Source organism: Pezoporus flaviventris, unplaced genomic scaffold (genome assembly GCF_033815535.1).
Source record: "Pezoporus flaviventris isolate CSIRO_AGI_PZ_B2104156 unplaced genomic scaffold, CSIRO_AGI_Pfla_v1 ptg000063l, whole genome shotgun sequence".
NCBI classification, from domain to species: domain Eukaryota; kingdom Metazoa; phylum Chordata; class Aves; order Psittaciformes; family Psittacidae; genus Pezoporus; species Pezoporus flaviventris.
The window spans coordinates 3,058,929-3,077,054 of record NW_026892611.1 but is presented as its reverse complement, the minus strand read 5'-3'; the positions used below and the strand labels follow the sequence as shown (position 1 = coordinate 3,077,054).

The following is an 18,126-nucleotide window of genomic DNA, read 5'->3' as shown; positions in this document are numbered from 1 at the left end:
CTGTATCCCCACCTGGGGAGCTGTGCCAGAATAGCTGTTCCACAACCCCTTTACTGTGAACAAAAGCCTTTGTCCTGTAATGCCTCCTCATGAGTAGGTAAGCAGTGAAGTAAAGAAACTGCGGGGGAGCACAAGAGCTATGGACCGTATTCCAAGGAAAATGAGATGAGAGTTAGCCTTTTGCCTTCTGCAGTGTTGTCACTTAGTAACTAAAATACCTGGATTTTAGAAATTGGAGCCTAGATCCATTAAGTTGAAGATGTAAGAACCCCTCTGTGGAATCCAGATGTTAAGAGGCATCTGCTGCATAGTGACCAGTGCTTGCCTTGCCAGTCCTTACTGGTCTCTAGTGCCTTGTGTTTTCTTCCTGCCTAGGCTAGAGCCATCAGCTGTGTGTTTATGTTCAGCTCATGGTTCCTTTGGAGTAGATGGGTTTATTATGAGTAAATTCTGCTCCCCAGTTCTGTTTGAGCTCTCCAGGTACTGGATGCCTCACAGAAATAGCTTCTTAAGTCCTAAGGTAGAAGCTCACTTGTGCCCTGAAGAATAATAGATAATAATCCATTCAAATCTTCTAATTTAGATGTCAAATATTTACTTTTAGCTGAATTATGCCCATTCTTTGAGAATACATACTATTTTGCTCCTCACAATGTTGCATATTGATGAATTCCATGCATTCCATTTAATGCACAGCATTAAAATGTGGCTGCTTATCCTTTAATTTTCCTTCCCCTCCCTCCCCTTGATGTTCTTATGTTTTGAGATAAGGTGAACATAAGGTGCTATCTCAAGGCTATGCATTCTGTAATACCTTCACTGTGGACATTTTTGATTCACCCCCTCAGAGGTGAATGGTTCCAGTCTTTTTAATCTTCCTCCAGACAAGGGCTCTTCTCAATCCCTAATCTTGTAGTCAAGTATCATTGCCCTGTGTCACCAAATGAAACAACTTTAGTAATAACTCAAATAAGACCCTTCCAAAGGCAGTGTTCTTCTAGTGCTCTGCATTGTTAGGTTGGAGACTCCAAGTCCAAACACATATTGAACTCCCTGTGTGTCAGGTGCAGACATACCCAATGCTTATGTTAAAAATAATGACTAAAAAAGAAAACCCAACCCTGTTTCAAACTAATAACTGCTTGGTATCCAAATGGAATGAGAATGAAATGTGACCAGCGACCTTGTGACTCCTGTGTTGTATAACAAGATAAAAAGTACTTGGGATTTGTGGATTGAGCCTTTTCTCATTTATCTTCCAGAGGTCAAAGTCTACTGCGCGCAGTGACTGCTACAACCCCCCCTGTAAGTCAGACAGGGCTGCCTGTGTGTCAGGCCCTAAAAGCAGGGCAGTTCTTGCAAGAACACCTTGGAAGGTGTTTGTGTGGATTTCTCTGTGGTCCCTATGGTGATCTAATGAAGCAGGAGGAGATCCAGAACTGTCTGAAAGCCCAGAGTTAGGATTGTTTGAAATCCCAGACTAGTAACAAGAAACTTGGCTGAGGCTAACCTGCTGCCTGCCTCCAGTGCTGCTTCTTATACGTATCCAAGAAGCTGCCTCCAGTTTATGGTTGCACTCTAGTAAACAATTTTTCATGCAAATATGGGCAGCAAATGTTACTCCTGCCTGAGTGGACCCTTCAATGTGTTAACAACAGCGATGTTCCTCAGATCTAGTCCTATTAAACAATAGATGTAGCCACCAGAAAGAGGTCCCACTGCTTACAGCTGTTCTGTTACAGCTCACTCAAAACACTTTGAAGGGTGATCACGTCATCCCTCTTTGAGCATTTGAGGGGACTGACTCACAAGTATGAGCAAAATAACATTAGATGGTTTAAGTGGCTGCAGCCCCAGCTGTGTCCCTACTGCCCAATTCCCAGAAGGGCTCATCGCTCAGCTGCAGAAGGCAACTCCTGAGCTGCTGTCATGACAGCCTATTCTTAAGGGTGTTAATACTTGTCTGGCTCCTCAGGAAGCTTAACCAGCATAAAAATGTACACTTTTTCATCTGAAGAACTGCCTTTTAGTTTAATTTCTCAAACAGGTTCAGAGAAGCACCAGTGCTGCTGTGAGGGCAGGGCAGAGGCAGGCACAGGCAGAGATGACCTTCCCTTTCAGAAGCAGCTAGCCATTACGTCAGTTTTGCTGCCTCACAAAACTATGCCCTATGGTTATTTCTGGTGCTGGGCTGCCTTAATTTTCTGGAGAGTGACTGAAGGATTAACATAGTGTGCTTATGGCATTTGGAAGTTAAGTTTCGGGAGGAAAAAACATCTTAATTGAGCATGTGCTATTAGGTAGCAATGCTTAAGTTGTTAGGAGTGGGAAAGGTAAGTGTACGGTACCCATTCCTACAATTCAGTTAGGGGGTTAAATCCTTTTTTTTTTTCTTTTGCTGCTTTTTAAGACCTCTAACCCAAAATCTAATATCCGTCTCTAGAGAAAGGAGTCTTTCAAGAGACCAGCTCTGAACCTATAAATAATGTACACAGTGAGTACAAAAATAGAGTCAAGGAGAGGCTCCACCTTACCTGAAGGTAACTGCAAAGGCCAGTTGTGAGCTGCACCCTGGTCAAACAGGAGGCTGCAGGGAGCACTAGCACCCTGTCATCCATCTTGACTAAACTGCTTCTGAGATTCACATCTTCCTCCAACATCTGAATAGCAGCTGCTAAATCATGACTGCATTGCACTGAAATACATTAGATTTCAGGGGCTTAATGTATCAAGGTCTTGAATAATATTGCTATAAACATACTTGGAACTAAGCATCTGCTTGAGTGCGTTATTAGGTTGGATGTGTTGGGGTACAGAGCCTGAACCTTGCTATAAATGAAAACCCTGTGGCAAAAAAAATGTAAATAAATGCCACACTTTGTCTGAGAGCCCTTCCCAGTATCTATAAATATGGTAATTTGGATGTTTCCCACTTCTGAGTTTTAAATAGGAGTCAGACAAAAGAAATACAAAGACAGCATTTTTCTTTTCATGGATTAATTTTATAACTTCAGTTTGAACTTACCTGAACACACTTAATGGAAATGAAATGTAATGTCTTAAAAGAGGATTGCCCGTGAAAGGAAATTATTTGTTCTTAGAAAATCACTAGATTAGCTTCTCAGTTTAACTGCATTTTCATGTGAACTCAAAGCTCATCTCAGGTCAGGCTCTCCAGGAAAACTTTCTCATGGTTTCTGTAGCAGTTGATTCATTCTTTGCTGCCTTCATTTTGCAGCTTTAAGTGGCAGGTTCTCTGAAAAGCCATTTACTTCAAAGCTTTATAAACTAAGGCTTTGAATAAATGACTGAATTATGCTGGCTGTGCCCAACTTTGTGCCTGGATGTGGGAATACTTAGCACTGGGTGTGGAATTCTAAGGAAAATTACCTCTTCCTTTTGCTTGAGACCCTGCTGGCTTGCAAACACAGAGAGCAGCAAGAAGGAAAACTGTGGATGAGGAGGCATGGAAATCTCTGGTATCCCTTCTCCACTGAGAACACATCCTGAACAACTACTGAATATTAATACACAGTGGAACTAGGGTGATGTTGTATCAACGATGGGAGCTGAGCTTCAAAAGACTACATGTCCCAGCAGGCCATGTAGGAGACGCTAGCCCACAGCGCAGCATTGCATGCTGGAACTTGTAGCACCCTTCAAATGCCTCCCTGCGTTAGGCATGGCAGTGTTTCCCCCTCTTGTAGCCATATGAGCCGTGTCATGGTGCCTTGCGCTGTGTGCCTGGTCTGTTACTGGAGGACATGCATTAGTTTGGATTTAAAAATGTGTTTTTCAAGCTTTAGATAATGCTGTCATGACACCTGTAAGTGACAGAATAGAATCCCAGACTGGTTTGGGTTGAAGGGAGCTTAAAGCTCACCCAGTTCCAACCCCTGCCACGGGCAGGGACCCCTTCCACTAGAGCAGCTTGCTCCAAGCCCCTGTGTCCAACCTGGCCTTGAACACTGCCAGGGATGGGGCAGCCACAACTTCTCTGGGCACCCTGTGCCAGCGCCTCAGCACCCTCACAGGGAAGAGCTTCTGCCTAAGAGCTCATCTCAGTCTCCCCTCTGGCAGGTTAAAGCCGTTCTCCCTTGTCCTGTCCCTACATCCCTTGTCCAAAGCCCCTCTCCAGGTTTCTTGTAGCCCCTTTAGGCACTGGAGCTGCTCTAAGGTCTCCCCTTCAGGAGCCTTCTCTTCTCCAGGCTGAACCAGCCCAGCTCTCTCAGCCTGGCTCCAGAGCAGAGCTGCTCCAGCCCTCGCAGCATCTCCTCTGGACTCTGTACTTAGAATACTTAAACTTCTCCTGTACCTATGTGTACAGAGCTGATCTGTCCACCATCACTGTTTGCTTTCTCCTGAATCTTTTGAAGTTTGTGTCTTCAAGCCAGTTCCTTATATTAAAAATAAATTCTTCCAAGCCACCAATAAAATGTCAAGCGTGATTAAAGCCTGACTCCTCATTTTAAGACTTGTCTCCTAAGCAGCATGAGGTCACTCTGAGTCAGCCTTTGAAAGGACCGTTATTCCTGAGAGCACGGGTAAGGCCCTAAATTCAGAGGTGTGTGCTTAAATGGTTTCACAGTGTTTTGAATCACTTTTCTTTATGCTGAACATGAATATTAACTGTGGGGCTGGCTTGGTAAGGATTGCAGACACCTCAAACCTTGAAAAAATCCTCTATATTAATGTAGAAGTTGGTATTTCTGGTAGGAAAGGTTTTACCTCCTGGGTATAAAAGAGGGTGGAATGGGGAGCTGTGCTTGAGGCACAGACTTTCAACTATGTTCTGGTGAAATGAAACTGGGAACTGCAAAATCTCTGGGCAAGGACTGTCCTTTGTACAGAGCTGAGGCCTCATAGAGCTTTCTGCACACAGGAACTTTGTTTACTATATATTAATACGTAAAATATACAGCAGGATGTTACAAGCTGCAATTGCAAGCCCTGAGATGTGAGGAAATACTATTTTTGTCTCTGCAGCCTTTTTTATTTTGTGCATATTAATTATAAGCGTCTTTAATTCCATGATCCCGTTTTGTCACTCATGCTTCCTGTTTGTTGTGGTTCATGCTCTGAGTATCTGCAGGTAATAAACCACACTGGAGTACTGAATAACTCAGAGCAGGACTCTGCACCTGAATCCAGCCTGTGTCAATCCCTGGTCTCCCCATCCCTCTTGCTGCCCTTTTCCTACCCTCCTAACTCTTGCCTCAATTCTCGCTGCTGTGTCCAAATGAAACCCCTTGCTGTCCATGGAGAATGCCTGTGTCTGCGAGGGAGTGGGGAAAGGCAGGTGGAGGGGAAAGTCTTGCTGGCCTTTTCCTCCTGCGAAGGAACATGCTCAGAGCAGAGGCAGGATTCGAGGTCACTTGGCTGCAGACCCTCCACAAGACACGCTCCAGTGGGCATTAGCAGAGATTTGCAGTGGTGAGAATCTGGGGCAAACTCTGACAAGCTCCAAGTTGTTTCCCCCTTCCCCTCCCCGGCTTTCCAACACCACCACTGGCACTTTGTTAAGCATCATTCCTGATCTCCAGCGCTTTTCTCGGGAGCAGCAGTGGGGTGTGTGGAGGTGCCTGGCCCTCACTACAGCCGTGCTGGGCTCCGTCCCGGCCGCTCTGCGGGCGGAGCCCCGGAGCAGAGCGGGGACCCGGTGGCGCTCCCAGCGCGCTGCTGCTCCCGCGTTCTCCGTGACTGCGGCTTTAACGCGGTGCTCCCGCTGACCGCCTCCCCTCCGGCGCAGCCCTGCGGACGCGGTTGCGCTACCCCGGCCTGCTGCAGCCCCTGCTCGGCATTACCCGCTCCTTTACGGGCTCTGCTGCACCCCGAGCCGCCCCTCTCCCGCGGGGGGCGAGGCTGCGGAGCCAGGCTGTGCGTGCACCGCCCCGGTTCCGCGGGGGAGCCGCTCGCCAGGCTCCGAGGCCTGACTCAGCGGTGAAGGCAGCGGAAGGTGGCTGTGCTCCGGCACGGCCGCGCTTGCACGGGGGAGAGGGGTGAAGCGCACCCGGCCCCTGGCCTCACCTGGCGAGGGGGTGGCCGGCAGGGCCGTGCCGCGGTGGCTGGGCCGGCTTCCATATCCTCTCCTCTCCCCGCCTCGCCTCTCCTCTCCGGCCGCCGGGCCGGGGCGGGGCGAGGGGCGGGCGCGGCGGCGCGGCTCGCTGATTGCAGGGCGGGCGCTGCCAGTCCGCCGCGTCCCAGCGCCGGAGCCGCACGGCCCAGCAGCGAGCGCCCAGCCCGGCCTGGCCCGGCCCCGCCAGCCGCCCCCCATGGAGGAGCAGCCCCACCACCATCATCACCACCATTACTACTACTGCGGCCACCACCACCACCACCCGCAGAGCGCCTACCTGCCGCCGCCCGACGGCCGAGCCCAGCCCAAGCCGCCGCTCCGACACGAGCACAAGCACGGCGGCCCGCAGCACCAAGAGGCGGCCAAGCGGAGAACAGGTCCGGGGCAGGGCGGCGGGACGGGGCCTGTGACCTTCTCGGGGCGGCGGCGGCGGGGCCTTCCTCCTCCTCCTCCTCCGCCGCCTCCTCCCCCGGCCCGGCTGGAAGCTTCTCCGCCGCGCTGGGGCAGCTTCCTGTCCGCCATGTTGGGGCCGGCGCGGCAGCGGGAGCCGCGGGGCCCGCCGGGCACGTGGGGCCGGGCCGCGCCGCACCGGGAGCGCTGCCCATGGCCGGGCCGGGCCGGGGGGCTGCGGGGGGCGAGGAGGCCCCGGGGAGAACCGATCAGTGACTCGGAGGAGGCGGAGGGGCCTGCACCGGGGCGGAGGGGGGGGGTGCCTCTGGGGCCGCTTCCTCCTCGGGGTTCGGGCCGAGCCGGGGGCGAGGCTGCGCGGAGCCCGTGAATGGCACTGGGGAGAGGGGGGAAGCTGCTCCCGAGCCCCCACCTCACCCTGGGGCGCTGCCCGGCTGCTGCGTCCTGAGAAATAATCCCATTTTGGGGGGGGGGGGGGTTCAAAGCAAGTGTGTGATTGCGGCAGCACCCAAAATGCCGTACAGATCCCTGAATTCTGTGGTTTTCCTTGAGGTTTTCATTTACATAACGAGGGAAGGGCCCTGGCCGGCATCGGGAGCGGGGCTGGCGGCGCCGGAGCCACGCACGCAGCCTCGGGAGCGGGGGTAGGGAGGGAGCGGCCCCGGCCCCGGCCAGCGCTAAAATAAGTTGCCGAGCAAAAAATAAGTTGAGGAGTCATTTGTCTGTTTGCAGTGTGCCCGGGGTGCCGAGGCGCGCTCGCTCTGACACCCCTCCCTTCCCAGCTGTGAAACCGTGCCAGAGCCTCCTCACCTGCGCGTTCCGACATCGCTTTTCTTTAGCTTTCCTCCTCTGAACGTTTGCTCGCTGCCCCTCTGTGCCTAGGCCAGAGCCAGCTCTGCCCAACGTTGGTTGGGAGAAAGCTCTGGGCAGCCGAGTTGTGAATACTTGAGAATTGGAGCTAGAAACTGCTGACACACTGACTTACTGAGATGGATTTTGTTCTTCATTTCATTCTTTCGCTCCTCATCTGCAGTGGTCTTATGACCGTTCTTATTGTTTTGTTGCATTAGCAAGTGGTGTCAGAAGTCTTGAGTCATACAAAGGTCAGCTGTAACACGTTGCTCTTGGGAAAAGGCTTCCTCTCAAATACTTGATTTTGTTTAGTCCTTGAGTTAATCCCATCCCATCAGTGTTCTCCAGGATGAAGGAATCATGGTTAATGTTCTTAACAGCCCATTGGGAAGTTATAGTGGAAGTTGTGGTGGTTACAGATACTTGCGCGTAGTAAAATCCTTTTTGATCCCTCTCAGCAAACGCAATTGTGGAATTTCTGTGAAGATTCCTACAAGGATTCTTCTGTTCCCGACTTACCCAGAACTTGAGCAGTTACATCTGCCAGACATCTGAGGCTCCAGGATGTGAGGATAACAATGATTTCTGGTATAGCAGTTAATTTCAACAACATTGGCAACAACAAAAACATTCTTTTTCAAGCTGGAATTCTGCCTGCTCTCATTCTTGGGGGACTGACTTGGTGCCACCGTGGCTGCAGATGAAGCCTTAGGTGGGTCAGTTGTTGCAGATGTCAGGCCTTCCACCCTCGGGAAGGAGGATGGATGAGTCAGAGGAGGAGCAAGGATATCGCTCTTCCTGGAGGAGCGGGTCCCTCTGCTCCGTGCGCAGCTGGAGTGTGTTTGTTGAGCTGGGTACAGAGTCCTCTTCTCATCTCTTGGTGGGGTTTCAAGGCTTCTCTTGGGCATTGTAGCCAAAGTCCTTGAAAGTGAAAGGTCTCTGGCCAGAGGTTTTGCAAAGAAAACGAAACAAGGAGGAAGTTGAGGTGGTTCTGGGCTGTTCTGAGCTTCCAGCTCCTTGAATTGCACACTCCAGATTCACTTCAGAACCATAAGGCCTAGAAATGAACTGCAGAAGGAGGAAGGAAGGCTGAGTGTACAGCATAATCTCATGCTTTGTTGAGGTGGATCCCTCAGCAAGTGCTTTATTCCTTGGGTCTCAAGCTAGGAGCGGGTCTCCCAAGGACAAGTTTCTTGGTGGGCAGGAGACCAATCACTGGTAGTGGTGAAGGCTGATTGCAGGGATGTGGTTCTTCCTGCTTTTATCACCTTCTCAATGTTAAAGAGCACATGTAGGGAGGTGTTGGTTGCTGTCTTGAAGTGAGGGGGTGCTGGCTCCCTTTCTTCCCTCCTCCTCCTTCCAACTGGACTTGCACATGTCCTCTTGGAAAGCTGCTTTTTTAGGTTTTCGTAGGGATTCTTTTCCCCCTTTACTGGAGATGGCACTTGGGAGAGGAGGGTGGGAAGGAGGGCTGCTGGTGTTGCAGGCCTGGCAGCTAATGGAGATGATAGGAGTTGGCTCTGGTTCACTGTACGGATTCTGAACCTTAACAAATCTCATAGCAAAGGCAGCAGATCCCTCTGTCTTGAAGCATCCTGGGAATTACTTTTTTTCCTCTGCATGACCTGGAAACAGTAGCTGATGAAATAGCTCTCTAGCTTGCCAGTGGCCTTCAGTGCATTTTCCTTATCTAGTATCTGAATAGTCTTTCCCTGTATTTTGTCATCCATAGGTCACCATGTTGTATGTATGAGTCAGTGGCTGCTGATACTTTGTGCTTAACCCTTTGTGCTGTGGTTTCCAGCAGATAAGCTTTTGCTTTTGTACATGGGAGACTTTTCCTATTTTAAAATGTCTGCTTGAGGAAACTGGATATGTTTGGGGCTGATTACAGCTTTCTGCCATCAGAAGTTTAATGTTTCACATTCTAATTCTTGCCTTTTGTTGTTTTTGGCTTCCTTCTAGGCTATGGAGAGCTAAATGGTAATGCAGGAGAAAGAGAAGTGTCATTAAAGGGCCTGTGCTCTGATGAAACCACCACCCCAGGATCCAGGGTACCCAATGGCAGCCAGCAGCTCGTAGACACTAACGTGCCCCCAAAGCAGACTGTGAAGGCCAGCGCTTTGGGGAAAGCTGGAATCAAACCCAAAAACTTCATTCAGAAAAATAACATGGACAAAAAGAATGAGAAATCCTACGAGAACAAACTTAGAGAAAGCCAATCCTCAGACAAGCCAGAGGGAATGTCTATTCCAAACGGTGTGGTAACCAATAACTCCAGCTATATCACCAATGGCTACATAGGGAAAGGGGCCGATAACGATGGAAGTGGCTCCGAGAGTGGATATACTACACCTAAGAAGCGGAAAGGCAGGCGCAACAGTGCCAAGGGTTGTGAGAACTTGAATCTAGTTCAGGACAAAATAATGCAACAGGAGGTCAGTGCCCCAACCTTAAAACAGGAACTTGAGAGTTTCAAGCCTGATTATAGTGAGCAAAAGGGGAACCGAATTGAAAATACTAAGCCAGTTTGGAAATACGAGGCTGGAGCTGGTGGAGCAGGACGGGGAAAGCCTGGGCTTGGGGATGTACAGCGAAAAAACTCGGATGCCAAACCTGGGATTAGCAGCAAGAAGTTTGATGACCGGCCCAAAGGGAAGCACGCGTCATCAGCTACATCTAAAGAGGATTCATGGACCTTATTTAAACCACCCCCAGTTTTTCCAGTGGACAATAGCAGTGCTAAAATCGTACCCAAAATAAGTTATGCAAGTAAAGTTAAAGAGAACCTCAACAAAGCAGCTCAAACCCCATCCACATCATCTTCTTCATCTTCATCATCTGCCGGGGAAGCTCAGGCCCAAACATCCAGTCGACTGTCCCAGGTCCCCATGTCTGCTATGAAATCTGTTACTTCTGCTAGTTTCTCTAATGGGCCCATCCTGGCAGGGACAGATGGAAGTGTGTATTCCCCAGGGACCCAGCCACTGCTCTCATCTGCTGCTAGTACTGTACCATCCACCTCCTCTGAGTCAGGACCCCAGGACATGAGTACACCTTCAGCAGCTCTCGAACAAAAGAAATCTAGCCTTTTTATCTACCCTTCAAATATGCAAACTGTGCTTCTGGGTACAACCCAAGTCAGTTTCCCATCGCAGACCAATCAGCAGAACCTGGGGGATATCTTCCAGAATCAGTGGGGTTTGTCTTTCATCAACGAGCCCAGCGCTGGACCCGAAACTGGGGTGGGGAAATCTGCGGATAATCAGTTAATGGAAGTGACATTTCAAGGGGAATATCCTGCCACTTTGGTTTCGCAGTGTGCTGAAATCATTCCCTCAGGAACTGAACAACCTGTGTTTCCTAAGGCTTATGAGCTGGATAAACGGACTAGCCCTCAAATTCTTAGTGCTATTCTTAAGCCTGGGACTGCTGTTGAGGGTGGTGTCTTAGCTTTGGAGTCGCATCACACAGGTGACCTACAAAAGGCAGACACCGGTAGCCAAGGTGCTTTAGTGTTTCTTTCAAAAGACTATGAAGTAGAGAATCCTCTGGCCTCTCCCACGAACAATTTGCTAGCCTCCGCCAAAGAACAGAGGTACCAGAGAGGCCTAGAAAGGAAAGATAGCTGGGGTTCTTTTGACCTGAGGGCTGCTATTATGTATCACACTAAAGGTAATGGCTTCACTAATGCCTAAGGGCATTTTCTCTTTTATGTTATTATTTTAAATGCAATATTCTAACGTGATCTATTCTTTACAGCAGTTGATTGCTTTAAAAATGAGCCTTTTGCTTGTACATCTCTAACAGCAGTAGTGGTTTGGGGAAGTTATTCAAACAGTTGTTTAGTTCATGTTCAGAGGTACTTGTTTCCCTGTTCTGTGGACAAGGGTAAGTGATGATACAGCAAGTATGGTTCATGTTTTAATTCCCCTGGAAGAAGCAAGTCCTCCTCGAGCTTCCAGCATTGGAAGGAGTTAAATGTGTAAGTTTGCCAGTTCTGTTCCAGCTTTACCAGGTGATATTCTGTCTCTGGAAAGGCTTCATAGTCTGTACTCACACCTCTGCCACCAAAGTGTTGCAGCTTCTCCCCTGGGCAGATCAGGCCATGAAATCACAGCTTTGAAGGAAGACAAATTATTCCTACAGCTTTTCATGGTGTGATTTATTTTAATTTCCTGAGCACACACCCCCCCCCTTTTCTCCTGCCCTTCTGGAATATTGGAGCAACAGCAAGACAAATCTTTGCTTATCAGCTCTTCTGGAAGGTGCAGATTGAATTCTCTCATTGTCTTTGTAAACCAAATCTTTCAGATGATTTTACTGCTTTCATGAAGTCCTTTGTAGTCCAGCTCCTTCTTTTTTTTTTTAATTTCCCTGATTTTTTTTTTGTTTTTGTTTGTTTGTTTTTTTTTTTTTGTTGAGCCTGAAATGACTCAAACATGATAGAGATGCCTTGAACTGGGAATGAAGAGAAGGAAGCCTGTGGCTGGCTTGTGTTCGGTTTCAGCCTCAGCCCCAGCAGCAGTGAGGTCTTGTGGCAATTCTTGGCTTTTGGTTTTGGCTCCGTGTTAACAGGAGCCTGGTTGTGAGTTCCCTTTTGGCACAGTCGCGACAACACGGGGCAGTTCCTACTTCTCATTCACCCTGTTCCCGCTCCCTGCATCCATCCCCTTACCCTGAAGGGAAAAAGGTGATCACCCGTTTCTTGTTTACTGTTCCACATACATACGTGGGTAATGTCTTGCTTCCCTCTGCAGAGGTGTTTGTATTTGCTTGGCATTGGCAGATTTGCTGTGTTTTGGCCTACTGCTAAGTTCTTAAATTACCTGTTTACAAACCCTTTGTGTAGCAGACAGACACTCAGATGCCTTCCTTTAGTAACAGCAAGCCCAGTCACTTTAAAATAATAACTCCAAATGTGTTTTTTCCAGGTCTCGCTCATGATCTAGCATTCTTGAGAACAGCATTCATCAATTGATTTTTATCTGGGTCCTCTACCTTGTGCTCAGTCTGTTCCAGTATTAAAGCAAGCTTTCTGTTCTCATTTCTTGTGACTGCCTGCAGCCTAAATCCCAGTTTCCCATCAGAAAATGGGGGTACCAGGAAGCATAGCATAGTCCTAGGCAAGCCTCTTCTTGAGTTTGCAAATTTTCCCAACCTTTAAGTTCGTTTCTCTTTGGTTTTGTCAGCCTTTTGTTAGCTTTCTTGTAGGAAAGCATCTCTGTACAGCTGCAGAGACTCGTCAGCTCTCCCTTTCTCACTAGCAGTGTGAAAGACAGACCCCAGTAAAACAATGGTAACAACAGGAAAATAAAGAACACTCCCTTCCCATGTCCTCTCTTAAGGAGGTGTTAACTTCAAAGTCTGGCTGTGTTTAGTTCTTCTAAACACAGGCGTTAATTACATTCAGTGGCAAGAATGGACACCTAAAGCACTCTTTAAAATACTCTTTTTCTTCTCTTTCCATCCTTGTGCATGTGAATGCTCTTGCTCTGAGCATCCAGAGCAAGCACCCTTGTGATGCCCTGGGGAAACAACCCCACCCCTCCTCTGCCCATGCATTGCTGTGCCTGTGCCAGCTTCAAGGTGTTACTTATGGGTAAAAGATGATGGATGTTTCTAATCAATGCTGTCATTAACACACTGATAAGGGTGCTTCAGACAGCTTGGGCTTGTCTTTCTCCTACTTAATCTTCAGATACTGGTTTACAAAGCAGGAGATAGTAGTCCATGTGTAGGTCTTAGTATCGCTTCTGTGGTGATGTAGGGGTGCTTCCTGGTGTGTTCAGGTCTGTTGGGGTGAGCTGGATTAAGGGGTAGGGGGAGGAATAGTGCCTTTTTCTGCTCCATGCAGATGGAGGTAGCTGTCCCCTCTCCGTCGTGGTGACCCTGCAGCCAGAGTCCTGCAAAACGTCCAGGAAACGCCGCTGCTGGTGTGTTCCCAGGGCAGCAGTGCAGTGGTTAATTCCCACACCATTCCCTCCGTTTATCTTGGGCTGTTTTCCTGAGGTCCTGCTCCTGGCCAGCCAGCTCCTCTGCAGTAGGAAAGGAACGATTTCACTTGCTCATTTTTCACAAGCTGCCTTCTCCTCCCTGCGGGTTTGCCTGGGCCATTGTTCGAGTGTCCCGGGCAGTTGGATCCTCAGATTGTTTGATTTTCATTTCGAGAGGAGGGTGAACTTCTCCCTTGTCACATCGATCTGTTATCTGTTTGCTTTTGAGCAAAGTCTCAATAGTTTGATCTTCAGACCTGCCCTGCCTCTAGGGTTATGGACACAAAGAGAAACGATGGCAGGGCAAGGATGGGGTGAACGTGGAGCACTGGTGGGGTCCTTGTGTGTTCCTCTACCCTGAGCTCTTTGTGTGCAGTAGTTCAATGCAAGGATGAAGCTCTGGGTGTTGCAGTGAGGAATGGGCTCTAGTGTGTATGGTTGCAGTGTCTCAGCTTGTATGTCACAAGCTTGCCCACCTTTTTGTGCTGTTTGTGTCCGTAGCTGTGACCAGGCTGTGTGGATCTTCATCTTGGGCTGCGCATAAGCCATGGGAAAGCCTCTAACTTACTCGGTAGCTTTGTTCCAGCAAAGCAGGTTTTCCTGTGTGTGGTTGCCCAGTGATTGCAAGGGGCATGATAGATTGTAATTGCTTCACAGCTTCCTTCCAATACCTAAAGGGGCCCAACAAGAAATCTGGAGAGGCCCTTTTTACAAGAGCATGTAGGTATAGGACAAGGGGAATGGATTTAAACTGACAAAGGGGAGATTTAGATTGAGATTCACCCTCCTGTTCTTCTCTTGGGTGCTTTTCATGTGTTTTCTTCTGTGCCCCTGCTTCGTGCCTTGGTTTTCTTCCTTTTTAAAGGGCAGGACTACCCTGCTCATCGGATCTGCTTGACTGTAAAACACGATCCTTCAGTGTGGCTGCCTTCACTGACAGCACGTGCCACTTGGTGTTTGTGCTGGTGCCTTGAAACACTCATGGGTGACATAGCTGATTAGCAAGGTAGATCTGATCTAGTTGAGCACTGGTGGGCCTACTGGTTGTATCTCAGCAGCTTTAGTTCTGTTGAAATCAGTATCCTCTTATTGCTTTAGTCCTCTTACAGACAGCTGGATGAGCCATTTCATATCAGAGTAATTACCAGCACTTTGCAGGATTTCATCATACTTGGGCATTTGCAGTCTTCCAGGCCACGCTGTCACTACACCAAGCTCTACGTGGCACATTGTGTAAGTTTGAAGCTCAGTAGTTTGCTTTTCCTTACCTAAAAAGCAGTTAAGATCTGCAGTTCAGCTGCACAGTAGCAAAGACCACATGGGTGGAGGAGAGGAAACTGCAGCGTGTTCCTTTTCTGTCTTGCCCCCAAGTTTCTGCCTGTGCTGCTGCTTTGTTCCATCCCGGTCACGCCAGCATCTCTGCTCACATGAAGGAGCAGAAGAGCAGCATGGAAAATGGAGCAAGGCAGCGTGGGCCAGCCCGGAGTGGCGTGCACTGCAATGGTGAACTGGGTCAGAAGAAATAGCAGAGCTGTGAGTTCAGCAATTCCCATCCTTTACATCAGGAGAGGAGGGGAAGAAAGTGCCTTAGCTTCCCATCCCCCTTGGTGGGAAGGGGTTAGAGCTCGGTCTATTGCTTGTGAGGCCTGAGTTGTGAGGAAAAGGCTGATTTAGTTCTCCTTCAAGTTTCTGCTGTTTCCAATTGTCAGGATGAGTTGCAGTGTATTCAGTACAGCAATGAGTCTACACAGCCTTGAACAGCAATCTCATTACTTACTGATTGTGTCATCTACATAGAAAAACCTGATGAGGATGGTCTGAAGCCATGATCCCAGAGGGCTGTGGGGAGGTTGGCCAACAGTAAAAGCATCCTGGAAAACATGAGGTTGGAAGGGGCACAGGAGGTAACCTAGTTCTGCCCCTGGCTGGAGCAGGGCTGGCTTTGATGCCAGGTTGTGCAAGGTCTTGTTGATGGCGTTTTCTCCAGCTGGGTTGGAGCCTGCTGAGAAGGAAGCATGCAATTTCCCTGGCCACGTGTCCTGCTTTGGGAATGATGACCTCTGTTGGTCAGGTCTTGACCACCTTGTGCTTTGGAAAGCAGCAGTTCTGGTAACTGAGGTCTGTCCAGCCACTGCTGTAGTGGTCCTGGCACTTGTCACAGCACCATGTGACAGTCAGAGGTGACGCAGCCTGTAATCAGTCCACAACCAAGAAGAAAATTCACTCTAATGTATTGCCAAGTAAAGCAGGCAAAATCACAAAAATTCACCTTAAGCTTGAAGGAGAGTCTTTTTCTCCTGGTTCTGCGTTGCAGTTTGCCAAAAACTTGATGGTTTTATCCTCTGTGAAGTTGTTTCAGTTGGTGAATGTGCTCAACCTGTGCTGCTGTCCTGTATTATCCATGTGCTGCTGGCCAGGTAGAGAGGAGGACCTTGCTCTTGCACTTGACAATACTCAGTAGCAGTCAATATCACATCCAGTTTTCTGATGGGCTTTGGGGTTTGTAGCTTTGTCAGGGTGAGCATCTGCCTGCCAGTGTGTCTGTGTGTGTGCTTTACAGGACAGTTCACAAAACCACCTCTCCTACCTCTCCTTCTGAAGAAGGAAGATTGAAGCCTGAAGGGGTTGTGGAATTTGGGTGTTGATTTGTTAGGGTTTTCTTTAAAACAGAATTTTGACAAGGGTTTTTGTGTGTGTGTTGTTGATAGTATCTCACTGTCTATCTGATTGTCAGGCACATCTTAATACAAGCAGTTCACCCTCTTCTGATGTCCCATGAAGTTAAGGCCAAATAGAAGTGCAAAAGAAAGCATGGTCTTTTGCCTGGAGGAAGAGCAGCGAGCAGTGCTTCAGCCTCTGCCTTGTATTTGATGCTCAAACATTGCTCTAATGTGGAAGAGCCAACAACTTGAGAGTAGTTTTCTGAGCCCTGCCTTTGGGGAAAGCTCTTAAAATAGGTGATGTCCTTTAGTTGTTAGGAAATGATGCATCTAACGTCCCTGAATGGAAAATGAGCTCCACTGGAGGTAATTTTAGTAGCTGGTTCATTTTACTGCTGGGGAATCTGCATCTGGTGAATGAGGGAGCCCCTTGCTAGGTTGCTTACATCCATCCCTGGGGGTGGTAGAGGCTTGTTGCTACTCCCAAAACACTTGGAGTTCCCCTGAGCACAGTCTGGCTGTTGTTACCCTGACACATAAAAAACAGACCTTGTAAAATTTTGTCAGGGGCTTCCTTACAAAAGGCTTAATTGTGCAGAGGGGACTGGCAGTATTCATCTGCATGCAATTTCCTGCCCCAGGGAGCTTGAGATAGCAGAGGACAAAGAACAGATGAAGCTTGGAGAAGAGATGCAAACATGGAAGTGATTGATGGAGGTGGCACTCAGCACACATCGTGCTGAGGCTGTGACTTCTGCAGGGTTTTTCTTCTTCCTTTCCCATGCTGGTTAGTTTACTTACTGCCTTGGGTTGTGTTTCACTGCACATACCATGTAGCTCAATCCATTGCTATTCCCTGTTCCCACCCCTGCCAAGGTCCTGTCACTCCTTTCTGGCAAAAGGGAGAACTTGAAAGATTGTTCTTGCAGGTTGTGTTCCTACTAAATGCTCCTTTTCTATAATTATGACTCCTAAACTTGGGTGCAGGGTCCTGTTAGTATCTTCATAAATATTCCAGCTCACAAAATCCCAACTTGAGAGTGTCTAAATGTAATTATTTTGAATGGGTCTCTAAAGATGTGACTTAATTTGTGATATTTTCATGGAGTGAATCATAGAATCACAGGATGGTTTGTGTTGGAAGGGACCTTCAAGCTCATCCAGTTCCAGCCCCCTGCCATGGGCAGGGACACCATCCACTAGAGCAGGTTGCTCTATGGCCCATGCAACTTGTCATGGGGCTGCAAGGGGTGGGGGGAAGAACCTTCTGATTCTTAAAGTGAATGAAAAGAACATTTAACTTTACTGTTACTTCTTAGCTAAACAAGAACATGTGCTCTCAGCAAGAACTGCGGAGGGTTGGTTTGTCTTTAGCCCACAGGTGTGTGTAAACTAGGGAAAGAACTGCCAGCCAGGCAGGGAGCTGGGTGTCCTGAGCACTGCACCTTGTTCTCGGTGATGTGTTGGCAGCAGTTTTGCAGCAGTGTCTTTGCATGGTGTGCTTTGGCAGGTGCACAGCGTGCACCATGAGAAGCCTGCTTTGTTAGTGAGTTCTGATCTCACAGAAATCATCTCTCTAGGCTTCTTGTTGAGGCTGCAAGTTGGAGTCAGAGTAGTAAAGCCCAGAGTTTGTGATGTGTGGGAGTGGAGATTGGAGATGACGTTTCTGATGCTCAGTATGGCCATCTGACCCTGAAGACCACGTTACAGTCTTTTATTCCTAGCTCATTCACATCCAATTCATGCAAACCTGTGGGCTGAGTTGGGGCTGGGCTGGATGGGATTGGCGTTGTCTGAAAGCCTCAGTGTTGTGCCATGCTCAGAAAAATTAAAGTATATTTGGAGTTGTCTCTGGTGGCAGCATCAATTTGCATAATAACAATGCTCTTCTCGTTTTGCCTCCACAGAAATGGAATTGGTTTGGAATTTGCAGAAGCAAGGTAAGGATTTTTGGAAAGAATAAATAAGCTAAGTTGCTCTGTTCTCCTCTGTCTGTTGGGATGGGTGATGAGAGTGGATGGTCTTGGTGTCTGGAGATGCCTGAGTTTAGTTCTTCAATGCCTGCTGTTTGTAATGTGGGTTTACCTTTACCTGTGTTTTGGATTGCTAAAAGACAGAACAATAAGATTTACCA

The 18,126-nt window shown here is 48.5% G+C and overlaps 1 protein-coding gene across 2 annotated transcripts in view; it reads left to right on the top strand.

Annotated features, from left to right (window-relative positions):
- The window catches only part of NUFIP2 (nuclear FMR1 interacting protein 2), a 40,639-nt gene that overhangs the window by 13,544 nt on the left and 8,969 nt on the right, over positions 1 to 18,126 (top strand). Inside the window, exons 1-3 of one of the 2 annotated variants that reach the window (XM_061470124.1) lie at positions 6,172 to 6,453; positions 9,302 to 11,011; positions 17,900 to 17,932. In XM_061470124.1, the coding sequence (XP_061326108.1) occupies positions 6,273 to 6,453; positions 9,302 to 11,011; positions 17,900 to 17,932 (1,924 nt within the window). In that variant the 5' untranslated portion in view covers positions 6,172 to 6,272. Of the gene's footprint in view, positions 1 to 6,171; positions 6,454 to 9,301; positions 11,012 to 17,899; positions 17,933 to 18,126 lie in introns of those variants that run through there. The other variant, XM_061470125.1, reaches the window with a different exon arrangement.